The 21,518-nt window shown below is 30.3% G+C and overlaps 1 protein-coding gene across 4 annotated transcripts in view; it reads right to left on the minus strand.

The window, feature by feature from the left end:
* slo (calcium-activated potassium channel slo) overlaps positions 1-21,518 on the minus strand; it is a 258,833-nt gene that overhangs the window by 89,323 nt on the left and 147,992 nt on the right. For 2 of the 4 annotated variants that reach the window (XM_014417234.3, XM_067050933.1), the window contains exon 7: positions 2,343-2,434. The exons of the other annotated variants lie outside the window; for them this stretch is intronic. In XM_014417234.3, the coding sequence (XP_014272720.1) occupies positions 2,343-2,434 (92 nt within the window). The remainder of the gene's footprint in view (positions 1-2,342; positions 2,435-21,518) is intronic. 4 annotated transcript variants of the gene reach the window in all.

Consider the following 21,518-nt stretch of genomic DNA (forward strand, 5'->3'; position numbering starts at 1 on the left):
TATAAAATTAATTTATACTATTTTAGATTTTTGAAAAAATGACCCGCCACTGAAACACAATATTTGACTCAATAAGTGCAAATATGTATGTGTGCTTGATAAAAATTTTTATTATTTAAAAAAAAACTGAAAACTTTCAAAACTTAAAAAAAAAATTGTACAGATGATATTTTGATTTTCAAATAGAATCATAAATCGAGAATTAGTAATAAGCAGTTGTCACAACATAATTAAAAATATCTATAAGTATAATTGGCATGAATTAAGATAGAAACATATAATAGAGAAACGGACACATAAAAAGTTGGAAATCTCAACGACTTTCATCTCATGACAACCTATGCTACCATATCTTAATGTATGTGAAGTAAGATAAAGCGTTTTCCAAAATATAAACATCTATTGCATATAGAGTTATTTAAAAGTTGGGGATTAACTATAGATAACTTTTTATTTATAGCATGACTATGTCTAAATGCTGATCAAACATGCAAACTTAAATGAGTATTCTGTATGATGTGCTACCTTTATATAGTTTTAATTATGCAAAATAAATTAAACCCAAGTTCAACAGAATGTAATGTCCACTAATAACATTTAAATTTTTTGAAGTTATGATTGTAAACAGAGCTAACTAATCAAATTTAAATGGTAGTTATCAAGAATACCTGCTTCTGAATTTTAATATATACTAGAAATTGATATTTTTCTGCTAATGTTTCACTGATAGAAGTGTAAAGTATCGGAAGAAAAACGGATTGAAGTATTTTTGCCTCTATGTTCAAGTAACGAATGAGAATACATCTTCTTTTCAGGAAACCTAAAAAGAACTTTATAACTTACTCTACTTTATTATTTATTTATCTCTGGACTTTTCTAATTCTCCAAGCCCTCGATTTGTAACTAATAAATTAAAAAAATGTCATTTTTTCTATCTTTTACTTGATCATGACAGTGACTACTAGAATAATTTATTAAATTTTTAATCTGTTGTTTCCTTTCTGACTCAAATTGTCTAACCATGTCTTTTATAAAAAAAGATGAATATAATTTTTTTTTCTCGATCTATGTTTTTCAGACAAAATTCAACAATAATTTATTTTGTCTGCGAAATGTCGTACTATGAGGCCCTATTTCACACTATATTCTTTCAAACTTTTGGATGAGGAAATTGCTATCAGGTATAAAATACATGCTGTTATTAACAGGTAATAGGCATGATTCAGAACATGGATCTCATTGAGGTTGGTGTTAAAATAAACAAATTGGTAAATTATCTTTCCATTCAGGTACCTATACATGGAATATAGAGTAAAGGAAATTTATTGTGATGGTGTGACATTTCAAATTCAAGTTTTGAAGGAAACATGTGGTTTGAAGTCCCCTGAGTCCAAATAACCTAGCCTCACAAAATGGTCTCTGTGCCTAATTGTGTAACAGCCAAGCTCAAAAGCGAAAAGTCATACAAAACTAAAATTACATATTTAAGGCAACTAAATGCCAGAGATTTGACAGCAACTTTTCCAATAAGTTCAATCTTCCAGAAGAACCATAGTAAAATTGAATTATTTATGTTATGGTTTATTGTAGAAACATAGACTAGCAATGTATTAAAATATCCGATAAAACATTGAGGATTGCTAGGATCCAGTGTTAGTATAATATAAGATAGAAGCAAGTATTCTAAATTATTACCATTTAAATATTATATTTATATAAGTCCTGATAATAAAATCATTTGAAAATGAAGAAATCAATTTGTTTTGAGAATAGTTCGATTATTAATTCAATTTATTTTGGGAAAAGTTCGATTATGAATTCTGTATGCAAGACCCATTTAACTTTAGATTAATTTTTCTGCCGGTGCAATACAATTTAAACAATGCATAGTTTAGCTATTTTATTATTATTATTTAAAATCTATTTAATATTGCAATAGTATATTTTACAAAATTAGTAACTGGATACAAGAATTAGTCATTAAGGAATATTTTTTACAAATTATGCAATAATAATAATAATGCATGTAACAGTCATATGCTTACATAAAGATAAGTGTTAAACATTTTTATAATAGACGATAGAGATATTCAAACACACTTCATGCAAAGTAATATAAACACCACTATCCCACCATAATAAAATATTTGCTGCCAAGAAAAAAAGAGTATATATATTTTTATTTTTTTAATGGCTAAGAAAGAAGTAAGGAGTTATGCCTTATTTCTTTTTACAATAGTGCAAGGAAAAAAGCATATTTAATATTTTGAAGATGACATATAGTGCAAATCTCTGAAGGATAATAAAGAAAGTAGAATTAATTGGCAGCAAATATGCACTACCTCTTTCCATGTTCCCTTTTGAACTCGCCGCTGTATTTTGAGCGAGTCCCTACAAGGTCAATAATCTCAGGGATGCTACCGGCAAATATTGCCTATGAAAAATAACACCATGCAAATTAGTAACAATAGAGGAATAAAAAACAATTACCACTCATGAGCAATCAGCAAAGTAAACTATTTTGAATTATAAAAAAATCCTAACTCTAAACTACAAAAAATAACACTACAATATGCTAATTTTTTTAGAAAATAATAAACAATTAAAATAACTACTACCAAAACAAAATTGTGCTTACACATCTAAATAATATATAAGTGCTAATACTGCCATATATTTTACATAACTATATGACATTTCAATGTTTAGGAATTATCTCATATAAATTTTCTTTATATTGTAGCAGTATTCTTATATAATTAAAGGTACTTATTATGGACCAAAAGACCTACATAACTTTTCAAAACACAAATTAAAGGTCTAGAAGAAATATATTTTTTTAAATAAAAAAAATGAAGATTTCTGCCTCATTTAAAGTGAACAAATCACTAATTATGTAATAATTATCATACACTACTAAGTAAGATTCATTCTATTATGTTACAAAATAATTATTATTTGTATATATTCTGTTCAAATTTACTGGCAAGTATAAAAATTATAGTAAAGTAACATACTGAATAAATCCTGCTGATTTAAAACTTGATATTCAATCAAACATAAGTCACTTATCAAGATGGTTTATGAGAGAAAACCTAATAAATCAATGTTAGCATGCATTGGAAAGCAATTCTAGATTAACTTCAGCAATCTACAGATACAGATTAAATACCATGCACAAACTTAAATAAGCACATAAATATTAGACGTTAATTACTGGACAAAAGTGAAAAATGTAACGAAACTATGTTATTACTTTTTTTTTTTTAATTTTCTAATGATTTAGAAATTAATCAGAGTAATATAGATTACTGGTGTAAGTGAATGATCTGACAACATTATTAATTTCATACAGATCATAAGATCAAATCCCAGTTCTTAGTTCCTCGTACGGCTGATCTCTTGTTGTAAGTTTGAGTGTGGAGAGTTTAAAAGTTCAAAAATACTTTTTAAAAAATTAAAATAAAAAAAGTAATAATAGAGTGGCAGATTGGCAGTGGATCGATATGGCTAGGCAAGTTAATGATAACATAACCAACCCTTAGTTCCTAATATGACTGTTTTACCAATGGGAAAGAAAATAACATAATCCGATAAATAGAACATTGGAAGAAAAAAAACGACAGCAATGATTAAAATTTGGAGATATGAGGAAACTCCTGATTTTGGAATTAGAATCATGAAAAAATTCATTTAAGTACCTAAAAGAAGGAATACTAGTTAAATTGAATGATTTAGTAAAAACCTTGTCATTTATAATTGTTCTACAGGGTGTTTCAGGATTAAATTTCCTAACTGAATAAGTGAATTAAGGAAAATCAATCCACTATAAAGTTATGGCTGTTAATGCTTTGTTTAAGAAATATTTTATTGTTATAAATTATTAAAATAAATAAATTATTATGTGTTTGAACTATTTTATTAATAAAGTGTAAACATTAACATTCATATTAAACGTTGTTGGAAGTGATTACCTTAAGCCTTAAGACAGGCTTGGCATCCTTCTTCTACAGCAGTAGTGACTGTATTTATTGTTCCGCAAGTTTGTCCTTCTTTGTAAAGAATTAAGGACATTGACTTTAGTCATTGATGGCCATTCTGGAAGTAAGATGCCATAGAGAAGGTGAAAAAACTACCCTCTCTTAATGATCAATGTAATCATTTTGCACAAGATTTAATATGAATGTTATTGTTTACATTTTATTTATAAAGTAGTTGAAACTTATTTATTTATTTATAATAAATTAGATAACTTATAACAATAAAATTTTCAGACCTAAATGTCTCTTAAACAAAGCATCAACGGACATACCTTCAAAGGGAATTTTATTCTTGCTTGGAGATCCTTAATTCATATTTTCAGAAAGGACATTCAATCCTGTAATAACCTGTATATACATTTTGTGGGGGCAATTATACAATGTTATAACACAAACTCATTTTATTTTTAACAAAAATAGTTATATTTATAAAAAAAAAAATAATGGTTGATTCACTCTTTAATTCTTTTATTATATACTATTTCGACACACACAAAAAAAAGATTATTAGTTGACCATATGTTATTAATAATAGGAAGAAAGATGGTCTTGGAGGTGGCCAAAAAAGGTACACAAAATAGCAGAAAAACTATTTATTAGTCACTAACGTTTCGCCTCACTTTACACTTTGGTTTCATTTAGACTAAATGAAAAACAAGGTATAAAAATTTTAAAGTATGATAATAATGGGATGTATTAAAAAAAATAACTGTTTTTCAACCAAATATTTGTATTGTTATTTCTTTGATATAAAATACAACTAATATTCAAACTATAGTCCATTGTTATCAACTATCATAAGCCATCTGTTAGCCAATTGCTCGATCCCACGCTGATACCAATCTTTGTGTTGGCTGTCAAACAACTCTTGGACCGCAATTTCAAATTCCGCAAAATTATCAATTTTTTCCCTTGAAGGAAATTGGCCATTGATCGAAACAAGTACTAATCCGATCATGCGAGGTCTGGACTGTATGGTGGATGATGCAGGAGTTCAACGGAAAGTGATTACTGATTGCTGAGGAATAAGTTTGTGAGGGACCAGTCTACTACTCTTTTTCACCTTCCCTATGGCAAGTAGATGGTGACTAACAGTATCTTTCAACACACCACACTCTCTTGCAAGTTCCCGAGTACTTTTGGGCAGATTTTACTCAACAGCTTCCTGCAGAACCTCATCAATATCCATTAATGTATCTTCTTCCTATCCAACGTTGTATCTCCACTGCTAAATTTTTCAAACTAACACCACACAGTATGATGGTCAAGGACACCTTCCCCTTCATATTTAATAATTTCAGGAGTTGCTTCAGTGGCTGTGAAATTTCTTTTCCAGTAATGCCTTAAAATTACGAGAATTTTGTAGAACACTGTCATGTTTCTTCTTTGAAACAAATAACTAAACTGTGGCTTTTTTGGAAGAAGTCCAAGTGGATTAAACAAGTTTAGAGAATGCTCTAAAGAGATTATTAAGTATTGATAAATATTAAATAAGATTAAAATATTTACAGTTCTTTGAAATCTTGAATTTGATAAAACAGCATTTTTTTTTTTTGTTATACACCCCAATACTATAAAAATATATATAAAAAGGTCATGTAAGAAAAGATATAAAAATGAACAAAGTAAATTTAAAGAATATAAATATAATTGGAATCATTATTAATGTGTCTTTTTCTGTGTGTTTAAATCTATAAGACTATGATTCAGGGTATGAATGGGACAAGAGGAGATGATTTTCTAATTTATCCCTCAAAATTATTTTAATTTTAACATAAACAACATTTTAACTATTTGTTGCACAGCAAGAAACTAATTTGATTTGTAATCATGAAACATTTAGATACAAAATTTAACAACAGCTAGACTCAAAATCGAATTCATGCTTTCAGAACTCACAGGTAAAAAGCTACAGGTTAGACTATTTGAGAGAACAACAGGCAAGAAGTGTTACTGACTGGCGTTCATGAGGTACCTATCAGACCTGTTCAACTAGAAACATCGGCGTCCAATTCATCCCACTATCTGAACCAATCCAATCCCTATATCTCCTAATATGTACATCCTAAATCAATGAATAAGAAACAAGTTAGTAAATTCTAAACAAAACTTTTATCCAGCAATTTTGATATGTGCGTTTTTGACATGCTTCAATATTTGAAGTTTATGGTGAATATTTTAACTTTAGCATTAGGTAAAGAGAATAATAATATTATAAATGAAATGTCTTAATAATAAAATTTGAACTATTTTCAAAATTGAGAAAAAATTTAAACTTGAACAAATGTACTTTTATCGGTAAGCAAAAATATAGAAATTATTGTTATTAAGTATTGCAGTATGATGATGGAGCATTTGCTTCAAATCATTGTTATAGATAAAAGAGATAAATTTAATAAAGTTATTAAAGGGGTAATTTGATTACTTCACATCATTAAATAAAAAATAAACTTTTTTAAGTATATAAATTTATGAAGTATATAAATTGTTTCAGTATCCTTAGAAACGCCTTTTCATTCTACCTAATTTCCTAAGGAATACGTGCCTCCACGTGGTACGGCTGGATACTCTATTTCTGATAAAAGGCTAAGAATAGAGGAACTAAAACGAAACACTCAAGGGCTTACTACCCTAGTTGCTGTTGGGGCAACCCAACCAAAACAAACAGAAAATATTATGAAAATGGCTTCTCACAAAAATTACTACCCTGAAGACAAAGTTGGGCGATCGGATTCCAGTGTACTCGGCAGTGCGAAGTTGAAAACTGGTGAGTCAGAACAAAGATTTAAACAAGGGAGAAAATACTATTTTGGCACATATAATATAAATTCACTAATTCTAGTAGGAAAACTCAGGGAATTAACAACCGAACTACACAGGCTGAAGATCTTGATTAATGTAAGAAACAAGATTCACAAATACTGAGACTGTAGAATCAGATGGGTTTAGAGTCTTTTAGAGAAAACCAGGTAAAAAAATCATGAAAGGCATGCCACACCTAGGTAACATAAAATGGATTTATGTAGTAGACAAACAATTGAACTTGGATAAAAGAGGAAATACCAGAAGACTAGCAAACTGCACTAATACACCCTTTACATAAAAAGGGGCCAAAAACAGAAGCAAACAATAACAGAGGAATCTCATTGTTTCCGGTCATTTACAAAATTTTCTCAAAAGCTCTACAAACCGACCAGAACTACAAATAGACCAGGAAATTGGGGAATACCAGGGAGGCTTTAGGAAGGGAAGATCTTGCCAGGAACAGATCCTAAGCCTTAAATTACTGATAAAATATTATATGGTAAGAACCAAAAACCTCAACATCTCCTTCATCGACTTCAGGAAAGCCTATGACTCGGTAGACAGGGAAACCTTAGTGAGAATACTAAGGGAATATGGAATAGACCAGAAAACAATAAACCTGACAAAATTAGCACTATTAAACACAAAATCCAAAGTAAAGTTCCAGGACTAATTAGCAAATCCTTCCAGGTTAAAACAGGACTAAGACAGGGAGATTGCCTGTCACCAATACTATTAAACATAGTACTCGATAAAATCATGAGAGAGTTCTGGAAACTAAATAATGCAGGGGCCTTAGTAGGAACCAAGAAAAAACAAATAAAAGTGAGCTACTTAGCCTTTGCAGACTATTTAGTTCTCCTGGCGGAAACAGAGGAAGAGGCAATTAGTCAAATAAATACCCTGAAAGAAATAGCGGAAAAAGTAGGCTAACAAGTCTCCTACGAAAAAACAGAATTTATAACTAAGGAAAAAAAGTAATAGAGACAAAATATGGACAGATAAGAGTGACAAAGAAATTTAAATATCTGGGAGAGATAATTTGCAATAACAGTTTGGAGAAAGAGGGCATAAAGGAGAAAATCATGAAGTTGGAAAGGCTAAGCTTCACAACAGGAAATATTTACAATAAGAAAAACCTATCGTCGAACGCAAAAATAAGAATTCCGTGAAAAAAAAATTACAACTATTACAGAAGGACAGAAAAAAATGAAGATTTTTAAAAGTAATGAATCAATATTATTCATATGTCATTTGTCTTCTATTAGGAGAAGAAAATATCTGAATTTGACATTGAAAAGCTTTTATGAACAGCAAACTGGAAACAAAATATAAAAAAGGTCTGTAAGTAATAGTTTACTAGAACTTTCTTTTTTTTTTTTTTTTTTTTTTAAATTCTGAATACTAAAGTTATTATCCCTTTCAAGTTCAGCCTTAGATAAAATTCATTAAGAAAAAAAAAAGAATCATGCACTAAGCTACTTAGTAGATCATTAATAGGATAGTTCTATATCAGGAAAGTGTAATCACCTTGTAAATGATTTAAAAATACTGTTTTATGTTTCTGATAAAATTTTATTATTAATTGACAAATCACTCAATCAGTCGAAATGGATAAATCAAAAGAGCCTATTAAAACACTATCATAGCACATATTTCATTTTGGTTACACCTCAAACCAAAAATAATATAATGATGCTCTTACTTAATAAAAGATTTTCAACCGTTAAATGATATATTGTAATAACAAAACTAAAAGGATGCATATTGAATAAACATGTTATACTGTCCTATTCTGAACAAGGTACAATGAGGCTTATACATTTTGAAACAAAACTATGCCAAAAGTAATTTTAAAACATAACATCTAATTAGTAATTTTCAAGAGAAAAAGACAAGAATAGAAAAAAATATATAATACATCAAATAAAATGTGGTCTATTATATGAGATATTAACTCACAATAACTAATTTTTATATTTTTCAAATTTACTCTTATTTTTGATCCTATAAATTTAATTTAAATTTAAATTTAAACCCTATAAATTTATAGTTAATTTACTTTCATAATGAAACAAAACTTATTCTTTACAAAAATCTACATATTTAAAAAAAAAAATTATCTTGTTTATCTTCTGAGCCTCAAAATGAAGGTAGTTTTCTAATCCTGCTAATTACACAAACAAGTTAAGAACTTCTTTTTTAATATGTTAAAGACATTTTTTTTTTTTTTAACAGTACAACAATTATAAGAGAAAGCTGTAAACATAATTTTCATTTTGTTTCTATTTTTATACTCAAGTAAAAATAATATTATTTTGGAATGTGCCACATTCATGGAAAAAAAACTGGCATAGCTAAAAAGTAATGATTTTTTAACTAACGGATAGTGGAAAATCATTAATTTTTATTGATACCAATCTTCCTCTTAAGAAAGATTCTATTCTATATTCACAGCACCATCTATACGCTGATGACCTACAAATTTATTTATACTATTATCCTGCCAAAATGCTCAAGGCGATCTGCAAGCTGCAATTAATGATATAGATGACATCAACGAATGGGCAGCATACAATGATCTTAGGCTTAGCTTTGAAAAACTAAGGACATCCTCATTGGTTCCAAGTACCTTCTTAATTCCCTTCCTTATAATCCCCTACTCAGCCACAATTGCCAACCCATTCAATTCCACCCCTTAGTTAGAAACCTTGGAATGATTTTTGATCAGCACGTATCCTGGAATGACCATATTTCACAAATTATCCGAAAATCTGTTGCTATCAGAAAACAGCTCAAAGGCTCCATGATTCCCTAAACCCCCCAGCTTCTAGTTACCTTCTTCATTTTCCCCCACTTAGATTATGGTTGCCTCACCTATGGTGGATTTTCTAGTAGGCAAAAGATGAGACTTAAGAGAGCAATGAATTGTTTTATTAGATTCGTCTCCAGGATCCTAAGACACTCTCATATTTTCACTTGGAATGCAGAATTAAAGTGGCTTCACCCTCTTTTCTGTCAGAAAAACTTCCTTGGGATGTATCTCTTTAAAATATTTAAAACTAAAAAAGCCTCCTAATATCCACGATTTGTTTACCCCATGTTCATTGTATATTCCTTATATACTATATATATACCCCATAAACTTGTATATTCCTTCTTATAGAACGGTTTCTTAAAAAAAATCCTTTATAATCCATACCACATTATTCTGGAATTCTCTACCCATATCCATCCGTAAAACCCCTTCATTAACTACATTTAAACATACATTATTTCTCCTAGTCTTCAACTATCAATCTTCCTCAAATATGTGACAACAAAAATAGGATGTATGATACATATGTTAAGTGTTGGCGTAGAAAAACTAATAAAAAAGGAAAAGGATGTTGGAAGAATACTCTCTCAATGCGTAAACAAGACTGACTTTTATTGTATTCAGCACCTCTAAATATACAAGTTCAATCAGCTGATCAATTCAATCACCTGACATCTCACTCAGGCCATAACTCCCCCCACCAGTTTATGAACAGTTCTCGTAGACTTATATAGCACAATACAATAACATATATATATAAAAAAAAAATGAGGAAAAACTATTTACAATAACCTATGGACAATAAACATTAGAAAAACATTCCTCGTAAACCTATCTTATACAATAGAATGAGATTACAAACAACAATGAAGAAAAACTATTTAAAACAAGAGTAAAACTAAAACTTATGCCTCCACTTTACAAACAAAAAGAAATAAAATAAAATATACATGATTAAACATTTTGTACAATCATATACTTCATTGGTAATAAGGGCAATCCAGCCTCTATGAATTTGAGATTGAACAGATTTATAGCTGTTCAATATGTACTGTCCTCCTCTTTTTAGATCCACACAACCTCTCAATTGTGATAGCATTATGTTCCCTTATCACAACCACCCTGAAGGGACTCTCATATTTCTGCAGTTCCTTCTCTCTATTGGTATTCCTCTCCTGTAGACTATGGCCCCGATTTTGATGTTTCCAATTAAGTCACGCAAGATCACATTTTGTTTCTCCACTTGTTTCCTTTTTTGCTTCTCGATACAATCTTTGACCTTATTCCACAATTTCCTCAGGGCTAAACTATTCACAGCTCCCTATAGTTTTTTTAATGGTGTGTGTCATGCAATATCAAAAATATTGACGCCGTAATCCTTGCAGGGTTTCATTCAGTCCTTGGTGGATTGTCTTTACTTGGTGGTATGCCAGTGTCACCTCTTTTTGTCGTTCCATGTCTTGAACAGTTTCTACCATCAACACACAGCGAATGAACGACCGATCCATCCCGATCTGTTCTGATTTCCACAATCGTTGGATCTTATCCCAGATCACCACATTGAATATATACAGAAGGTGGGTCTTTCTGGGTTTTGATGCTTCTGTCAAGGTTTTAAAAATTTCAGCTTCCCTGGTTCCTGGCTGCGACCATATAGTGGTGATGTCACTACCCTTATATTTACTCTGTTCCATTTTCATTATGCCCATGGTCCTCATCTTCCAAATGACCTCCAGTCCTTTGTCATTCACCATTTCTTTGATTACTTCTATCTCCGCCAGTCTTCCTTCTGTTGAACCTTCGTCAGCTGATGTATCATCATTGTTTCTGTGTCTAGGTGCGTCTGAATGCTCCTTTTCCTCTGGATTCCATTCTTACGGAAACTGTTTGATATTACTAGATGGGCCTCTTTGGTCTACCTCCATTGCATTAACTATAATTGCGCGTTAAAGCATCATGGTTGTCTAAAAAATCTGCTCTGAGATAGAATAAATAGTTGATTAAATAAAATCCTAATATCTGGCTAATATTTTGTTTTATTAATATAAACTAAGTAAGCATCAAGCTTATTTTAAGATTTGAGGATAAAGAAGTAAGTTAATTCTATTTATTTATTTGTATAAATTTTAAATATTACAATATTTACTTAAGCTATTCATTTTTAATAATTAGTTCATTTAAGTGCTGGTTCAACTTGAAGTTTAAATCCTTCCTTTATCTTAAAATCTAAGACAATTATGAAATTAGATAACAGTATGAAATATTGAATATGAATATAGATATATTCATTTTAACATATCCACTCCAAATATCATCTTGAAAGTGTTACGGTTACCATGGTGAAATAAAAACATTGGCGATATCTGCCTAGACAAGGGGTGTTACAGTTGTCATGGTGAAATAAAAACACTGGCTATATCTGCTTAGACAAGAAGTGTGATGGTTGTCATGGTAAAAAAAAAACACTAGCGATATGTTTTTAGACAAGTGGGTTTTGGTTTTGGTGAAGGGGACAGTTTGATTTTTGGATACGTTACGACTGTTCAATGTGAAAAGGTAATAGTTTATCAGGTCCTGTGTCTTTACTGTTTGAACCAAAATAGCACCATATAAGAAATGTTATCGTATATTTTTTTTTTTGTTTTTTTCAAAATTATGGTGTTCTACATCACTACGGTCATTAACACTAGAAGTGGGGATATAGTGGAGTGCGTAGCAACGTATCTTCAGCACGTCCTGGATAGGAGAGTTGTGGCAGGTGTCATCTATATACTTCTAGGAAAGGTGAGACGGTGACCGGAAAGGAAATATCGGACAACCTTGTGATCTGCCAGGAGTACACCCAAAGACTACACGGGGTTCGAACTGAATTTTACTTTGTTTTTTTTTTTTTATTTTACATTCTTTTGTATAATAATGTAAATTTCGTCGATAAGGTTAAACATTTAAGTTAAGGTTAAGTCAAGCTATAAGTTTTCATTGTTTCATTAATTGATATGAATTCTTTTTCTTTCCTTTTTCATTCTGTGTACATATATTTCTTCTTATTATTAAACTTTTGTACATATAGTTCTTCTGTTCTTTCTTACGCATGTATACTGCTTTCAACTTGTTAATTTACCTATTATTTTTTTTTTGGTTATGTTCACTTAATATTACGATAATTCAACAGGTGGGAGGTAACACCCCTAGGTTTTCTGTTATCTACATGTAAAAGTATTCGCCAGTGGTCAGAATTCGATAATTGTTTATACAGGGTATATTGTAGTAATATTGTTAAAGAGCAATTTATTCTTTATCTTTTTTTTCTTTTGCGATCATATATATATATATATATTTTCCCTTTAACTCACCCCCTTTTCTGCTGAGCGTGGACAAGTATAAATGATAAATATATAACTAAGGATAAGTCAAAATTTGCGGTTATAAAAGGTATAACTGATAGTGTTCACCCTGAAATATAATTCATAAAAACAATAATCCCAAGGGTGGTTGTCACCTAGTTTGGTATCAGAAATGAAAAGAAGACAGATGTCTCATTTGTATTATCTGAGAAGTGAACTGCTCTAGAATGAATAATTTAAGTCGAATTGAGAATGTTTATTTAGGTTCTCAGACACACAGCTAGCTATACTGATGATCACTAGCTATTCTGATGATCAATCTATTAGGAATGCCTAGAATCAAGACCTCTTGCTCTGACAGAGAAACAGGTTGGTCAAGATACAAAGGATAGTTCTACTGAGCATATCACCAGATACAAGATATTGAAGGTTTTATAGGGGAAATGGTATCTCACGACCTCCTCCTACAAGAAGATATAATGAAACCTGATTTCAAGGAACTTGGCACAGTAGCCTGGAAAGGAGTATTCAAGAGAGGATGGAGGGCGATTGAAGCAGATAAAAAAAAGTCAGGAGGGAGGACTCCATCAAGAAGTAGAATGGTCATTGAATAATAACACTGGAAGGGGTCACCATGAGGAAATTCTTCCCCGACGTGGGATCAACATTAGGGTCTAAATGGGCTCTCCCTGACTTTTATGTCTCTTGAATTCTTATTGAGTATGGATACTTCCAAGTAAAGCTCTAATTTTGGGAAGAATATCAACTCTCTCAACACCATTTACAGAGTTCTCGAGATTGCTGAGCATATCATGACAGTCTACACCATATTCAAGGGATACATAGCATGATGGGAAGGATTACAAATGCTTAGACTATGGGAGATGAGGATATCTTACAGCTGACAGACAAGAACTGCCTTTACCTTTTAAGCCTTTGTGTACAGGTGGAAGGGAACAGTGAGGCTTCAACACTCTAGAGGATAATCAGGAATCTAAATAGGGACAGGAGTCCATGAGGCACAGACCATGTGCACAGTACCACAGTAAAATCCTATATTGTTTGTACCCGATATCAAACAATCAGGTTTATTGGCAGTAGAGACATACATATATTCCAGTGCATAGTATGTCACTGCTGCTGAATACCTGTATTACCAAATACGAGATACAGAAAAAGAGAAAAAAGGTACTACCAAGAATATGATGTGATAATATATTACATGAATTTATTAAAAGAGATATTTCAAGTTAATCACAGGCCATTTGTAGCCAAGGGAGATGAAGGTTCACCTTAGCAACCTCAAATCTGTAGCGGCACCAGTTAAAATTGGTTAACACCATGGGGAATTGACTTTTATTTTGTGGTGGCTCCATGGAATGAAAACTTAACCCAATCCCCCTCCCCAGTGTTGTTAGAATAGGTTGGTTACCAGTAGACAACCCCTCCTCCCTCTGTATATCAGAAATGACTCGATAGGGGATAAAAAAAAGTTTACATTAGTCACATAATGTTCATAATAATAAACTACATTAATAGTTTGATATTGATATCAACGTTTAATATTTATTATTAGAATCAAGTATTTAATTATTTGTGTTTTTTAAGCAGTCATTTAGATACATTTAATTTATCAAATGATCTTAAATAAAAAAAAGCAAGTGCACTGTGTATCATGTGTAAAAAAATTGAAAAGTAAACTGGAAAGAGTAGATAAAAAATAATGAGAAATGATGTCAATGAAAAATTAAAATGTTTACAGTTTTCGAAAAATTAAGTCATTAATTTCCTTCATTAAGCCCTTCAAGCACAGATTTTTTTTTCAAGATGTGATAAAATAACACAAGTTCCAACCCAATATCTTCACTTTCAAAGAACACCCAGGACATCAAAAACACTATTTTGTTACATGACTCATAACTCTGAAAATACTTTCTACCACTTGAAAAAAATCAATAGAGATATCTCAAAAAATATTCTTAAAGTCAGAAAAAATTATATAGGTATCGAATAAAAATGATGGTTGGAATATGATGGCTTTGCAATAATATGTTGATTTTTTTCTAGTATAATTGTTGATTTTATTGAGCTACAAGTATCACAGCTTAAGAGTTGATTCGGTATTAACATTAGAAATTTTGAAATGTGATTCATGATTTTATAGTATTCTAAGTATACCTAGGATGGAAGCAATAAATGTAAACAGGAAGATGAGAGTCATAATCTATCACTCTTCACAGAAAATTAAACACTAATCTCATTTTATATTATTGCATTTATGTACAACAATAATTTGTATTTATTTCAGGATTGATTATATATAAATTTGTATAAATATTAAAATAGGCATCTTTGACTTTATGATAAAATAAATTCAACTAGCCTTATTTTACATCATCTTCATTGTTTTGTAAGAAACAACCCGTGGTTTTATTCATGGATAAACAAAATTAACAAGAACCACTATTTGAAGACAATTAAATTTTACAAGAACATTTAACGGAGAGTTCAACTCATATAGCATCTTATATATGAATGAAATTCTCCATAATAAAATAAAAAAAAAACAGATAAATTCGGTTTTAAAAATAAAAATTGAACGGAAGTTTCTGATTGCAGCTTTTTCATATTTAATCATTGTTGCAGATTTTTTAAAAAATAATTTGTAAAACCTAAACATTGAAATATGCTCCAGTATTAGATTCCATCTTGTTATAGTCTAGTACTTTAATATCCTAATAATTCAATATCCCTTCAAAAGCTAGCTCAATTTCTAAAAAAGAATAAACGAAAATCCCAAAAGTTGTAAACCATATCATATCTTGACTAATGAAAATTTCCAAGTTAATCAAGAATTGGAACATAGACTACAAGGTGATATTTATTGCCAATCGAAAAGTGATTGAGTTATCCATTGCATACATTTCAGTTTCCAAAAATAAAGAGATTATGAACCTTCCAGTAACTAAGGAAGGTTTAATATAGCAACAGTATCAGATAAATTAAAAATTATGAACAAATTCTTTCAGAATGACTTAATTTTTTTTCAATTTTCTTTCAGATGAAGGTTAATATTTATTTATCATAATATTCTTCCAAGGCAAAACAACAATTATTACTCATTTGGGCTATACCAATCCCCTTTTGAATTCATAGATCTATTTGTTATTGTAAGAAACATAGTAAAATGGAATAGGTAAATAGAAAAATATGAATTTTTGAGTAAATACTAGAAAAATATGTTCAGAGAAAGAAAAAATATTAACATCCCACAACAGTCCAACAAGTAAAATTTGTTATCCTATAGAGTTTTTACAGATATTTTATTTTTTCAAAAAACAAAACCACAAACGCCTCAATTAAATAAAAAAAATTCTTTAGGATGAACCCCCTCACTACCTATAGCTCTCCTGCTTAATATTAATAAAATAACTTAATTGTTTAGTTAATGAACCTAAAGATAAATAATATTTAAGGCAAATAACAAGACTGTTGAATAAGTTGATGTCATTATTTTTAATTTATGATTAGTTAAAAAAAAACCTAGATAAATGAAAATAAAGTAGAGGTTGTCATATTTAAGATTATAGTTTAATATTGATATTTGTCAAAACCCTCACAATATTTTAACAAATGATAAAAACAAGACAATATAGGAATTATAAACAAGGAATGAGTATGGATAAAATGTTTTTATTCATTACAAACTTTCAACATTACTTTTCATTATTATAAATAAAAACATGGCAATTGAAAGCAAGGTACGTTACTTAAGGTACGAATTCCTTTACTGTCTGAATGGTAGAACAAAACAAATAGAAGGGATGTATCAAGTCTGATGTGGGTGACTAAGGCTTTTATACATCAGATCAAGTGGAAGAAGTGTAAGCAACTATTGTTAGTGGTATCGAACTTTCAGTTTGCAACTTCTTTAATAATTATTTTTAAAATAAAAATAAAAACTTTTATAATCTACAACATGTAGCAAAGCCCATCATTTAAATCTGATAGCACAAAAAAATGTCTATGAATTATAACCAAAAAAGTAATATTTTTTTAAGAAACCCATGGATAAATACTAACCTACAATTTAAACAAGCCAAAACTAAGTAATAACAGAGAATATTTTTTTAACTACAACTTTTTCATGCATTATGTACACTAAGCAAGTCTAAAAAGGAATGATCTAAAAACAATTTTTTTATTTAATATGTACTTTTTTCTTGAATAATCAAAATTATACTTGGCAATCTATATGAATGAAAAATAGAAACATATGAATAAACAGATATACTTAGGACCTGCTAATGAAAATAACAGTAAAGAAGTCTATTGATGCTTTTAAAATATTATAATTTTTAAAATAAACTACAACAACCAGATTTTCAAGGAACCTAACTTTTTCCCATAAATAATCAGGACTCAGTAATTTTTTATTAAATTATCATTATCAACATTTTGACCCTTCATCTGGGGCTCTCATGAGGGTTATAAATGAAAAAAATACAAGATGAAAGATAAGAGGACATATTTTTTTAAATAAATGAACTCTGAACAAATAAAAAAAAAAGATAAAAATACATTTTACAAATAATACTGATAAAGAAAGTAATAAAAATTAAAAATATAAGTAACACAAACAATAAACATAATAACTTTTACTGAATTTAAAGAAAATGACAATGGATGGTGACAGCAAATAAAGATATTAGAAAGTGATAATGACCACAGATAACAGATAAAATTGATATATGATGTTATGGTTGTGATGGTCTACAAAAAATGTAGACTAACCCAAGTAAAATATAGATAACAGTTATAAATACTAACCAATTACATTTGACAGTGGTTGGTGAATAACTGATATAATTTGAAAAATAGAGTCTTAACAATTAAGGGTGAAGAGCAGATAACATGGATTGTACAGAAAAACTTCTTTTTGAAAAGTATGTTTCCTAATCTATGCGACATTTTAAGAAATAATAATTAACTGAAAAATCTTTAAAGCATCATCAATGATCCTCTACCAATCCTCCAATAATCTAATATAGTTAACAGTATTCATTTCTCAAACTCTAATTGCAATTCTTATTACATTGGTTCCACCAAAGATTACTTTAAAAAATGTATTTACTAACACAAATACAGCATTACCACCTGGAACCAGATTGCCTCGAAATTCGCATAACATACCGTTTCCCTTAATCTAGTCCCATGATTTTGATAATCCTAACAGACTCACCACTGTCTCCATCCAAGAAAAACAATTGCTCTCTCAATTAACATTCATCCTTCTACATAAAGATAATAATTTTTTGAGGGGAAGCACACTTTTCCATGTTTGTGCGCCTGGACATCCTTATTGCACTATACTGCTAGATATAAACAGCATATTGATATATAGAGGATACTTAATGTACATACTGTCACCAATTTGGCAGCCCAAATTTCTTTAAAGACGTATATTGTCTTGCGACAACATGACTTGGCCCATCAGAAGCCTGTCTTCCAATGCCCCTTTTCAAGGCCAAACCAACCTCCGTATCCTTTACTAGAGTGCTAATGGACTAACCCATGCTAAATTCATCAAATTTACAAAGATTTTAGAAGACCAGAACATTGATATTTTTGGAATTGTAGAAGCAGAAGCAGCACCTGATCATCTGGAAGACTTTAACATACCTGGTTACCAGACTCATGCAATCCCTCGGACTAGACCCGGTCCATCAGGTATCATTGTTGTTGCAGTTGAAGGACTTCAAAATTCATAAGGACTTTGACTTTTTCAGATCGATTGGAACTCATTGAAATAGGGATCTGCAAATATAGGAATCATTTTGCCTACAACCCACCTTGAAATAAGCCCCAACTTGAGTGTCTGAAGTCTATCTGGAATAATAAATGCCTACTGCTTGTAGATATGAATGCACCTTCATCTTGTAGGGGATATTGGGGCTGATTGAACAACTCATCGAAGGTTAGAGAAATCCCTTATTTTATTGAGCTCAAGACCTCCGAATGCCAGCTATTTCCCTTGATGCATGAAATAGCCCTCCACTTCCTTGCTAGAGGCTTACTTACTTTGACGGAACAAATCGATAAGTAAAGTTCCCCTACTATCATGAAGACAATATTTTTGGAAACTGTGCATCTCTGGTACCCCAAGATATATTTGAATAGGAACAGCTCTGTTAGAAATAATGCAGGTGCACAGCTATCAAGTAATTTTAAGGGGGAAATATATGCAATCAAGTTGGAGCGGAATGCGAAATTTAAAAAAAAAAAAATAATATTTTCATAAATAGGAGAGTTCAGTTACTTATTCAAACATTTTTCACCTCCAAAAATTATAATTTTGATTTGTTTGAGATAAAGTGACATTATATATGAGGTGTTGAGAAAAAGATTGGATCCCCACATTTTTGTGAAAATTGAGTTTGAAGTGTCAAAGCGTTGTATGTCAAGCCATCTGTTGGCTGTACAAAGAAATTTGTTAATTTTGAACCTATTCAGGAGATATAGGCAATTTAGTATCATCATCATTTCACAATTACTATTATCTGCTATTGTTTCCACTATCCAATATTGTTTTCTGTTAGCTACGATCATTATCACTATCTAATATAGTTTTCTGCTATCATTATGCATTGTTTCTTTCCTTTTATTTACTATAAACTATTACATATGTTTAAAGTACTTATATTTTTTAACTTGTATTTCAACAAAGTGGCAGGGCAGATAATCCTAAAATAAAGAACTGATCTATTCTAGCCAGAGTGAGAAGTTAAGGTTTATACTATAGGTCCACCATTAAATAAAAAGTGAGATCTTCATCATCATTATGATAGCCATAAAAAAAAGTTGTATTATATTTTTAAGAATACTACATCCAAAGAAACCAGAAACAATTAATGTTCCTCTCACATTTTTGTTTTTACAAAAAAAAGTTGTATTATATTTTTAAGAATACTACATCCAAAGAAACCAGAAACAATTAATGTTCCTCTCACATTTTTGTTTTTACAAAAAACAAACCTTTTTCATCACTGAATTCTCAATCATGATCAAAGGTGGATATATCATGAAACAGAAGTTTCAGAAATGTTAGTCTGACAAAGGAGAAGAACTTCAACACTTTTCAAAGTTGTCTATTCCTGAAGAAATCTAATGGAAAGTAAATATACATTGAAATATTTCATAACAGATATCTTTATTCAATAGACACCACTCCTTATCAACAATTTTTAAATTTCTCAGCCTGGAAGTAAAGAATTTTTACTAAATTCATGGATACCACCCTAACGGAACAGAAAGCCAAATTTTTGTCATTGAGAGATAAATTTATACTGCTGAATGGACTATTATAAAAAATTGAAAATTAAGGAAACTATATTAAGATGTATTTTTTGGAATATTTAAATATATACAAATCTTAAAATATCCTTCAATGTATTAATATCTGTAAAATGATCCATCCCTAGTGTTATCTGGTTGTCATCTTGTTACCACAGGTGTGATAAACATGTGTAAGAGGTTAATAAAGGAATAATTCTTTTTTTTTCTCCTCCAATGCATTATTTCTGGATTAATAGCGGATTTATTCGGTGAAGTGGAATGAAAGCGAACTTTGCATAGGATTACCAAAATTGTTCACAAAGTATTTACATTTTGTTTTCCTCACCTCCAGTTTTTATAGAAATCCTCTTATCGTCGTATTTGCTCTAGAAATAATTTGTTCTGCACTGTTTTGAAGGGAAGTAGGGATTTATTTTATATCTGTTTCTCTAGAACATGATTTTGGATTTTCCCTTTATATTTTAATTTTTATAAATATTTTGTTTACCAAAATGTTCTGTATATTTTTGAATAAAATAAAATAATAAAGTTTTCATACCTTGAATAAACTTTATAAAATAATATAATTGCCAATATTATTTATGACTTCTTGCCAGTATGATGGCAATTTTCTAATCGCATTTTTAAAAAATGGCTTATTCCTGGAGGTGAAAATTTAACCAGTGTTTGTCTGATATCTTCTTCGTTTTTAAGTTTTTGACAAGCCAAAAATTTTGTATGGACAGAAAAAAGTAATAACCAGAGGGTCTGAGGTCTATGGTGGTTGCAACGGAATTTTTCACCCTAGCTCTGCAAGTTTCTGACCAGTCCCTAAAGCAGTATGTGCCGAAATGGTTTACTGAGCAGAATAAAGTCTTTCTTCAATCTCTGATTTGTCAAAAAAAAGATTTCGCTCTAACATGATCTTTACAGTATTGTAGTCAATCACAGATGGTCACTCAAACCTTGGCTAATCTGAGAGGTCGGAATCACTTATTTCAAATTTTTCGAACCATCTGCATGTTTTATCAGAAACTATACATTCACCCAACACTTTCAATCAATTTCTACATATTTCTGTAGCATTTCTTCTTCTTGTAATTCGTAAAAAATACAGTGGCTTCATCAGTAGGGTACACAATTGCATCTCACTTAATATTAACTTGAATCATCTTT

The sequence above is a fragment of the Halyomorpha halys genome, unplaced genomic scaffold (assembly GCF_000696795.3).
Source record: "Halyomorpha halys isolate HHAL.00 unplaced genomic scaffold, Hhal_1.1 Scaffold150.1, whole genome shotgun sequence".
Taxonomy (NCBI): domain Eukaryota; kingdom Metazoa; phylum Arthropoda; class Insecta; order Hemiptera; family Pentatomidae; genus Halyomorpha; species Halyomorpha halys.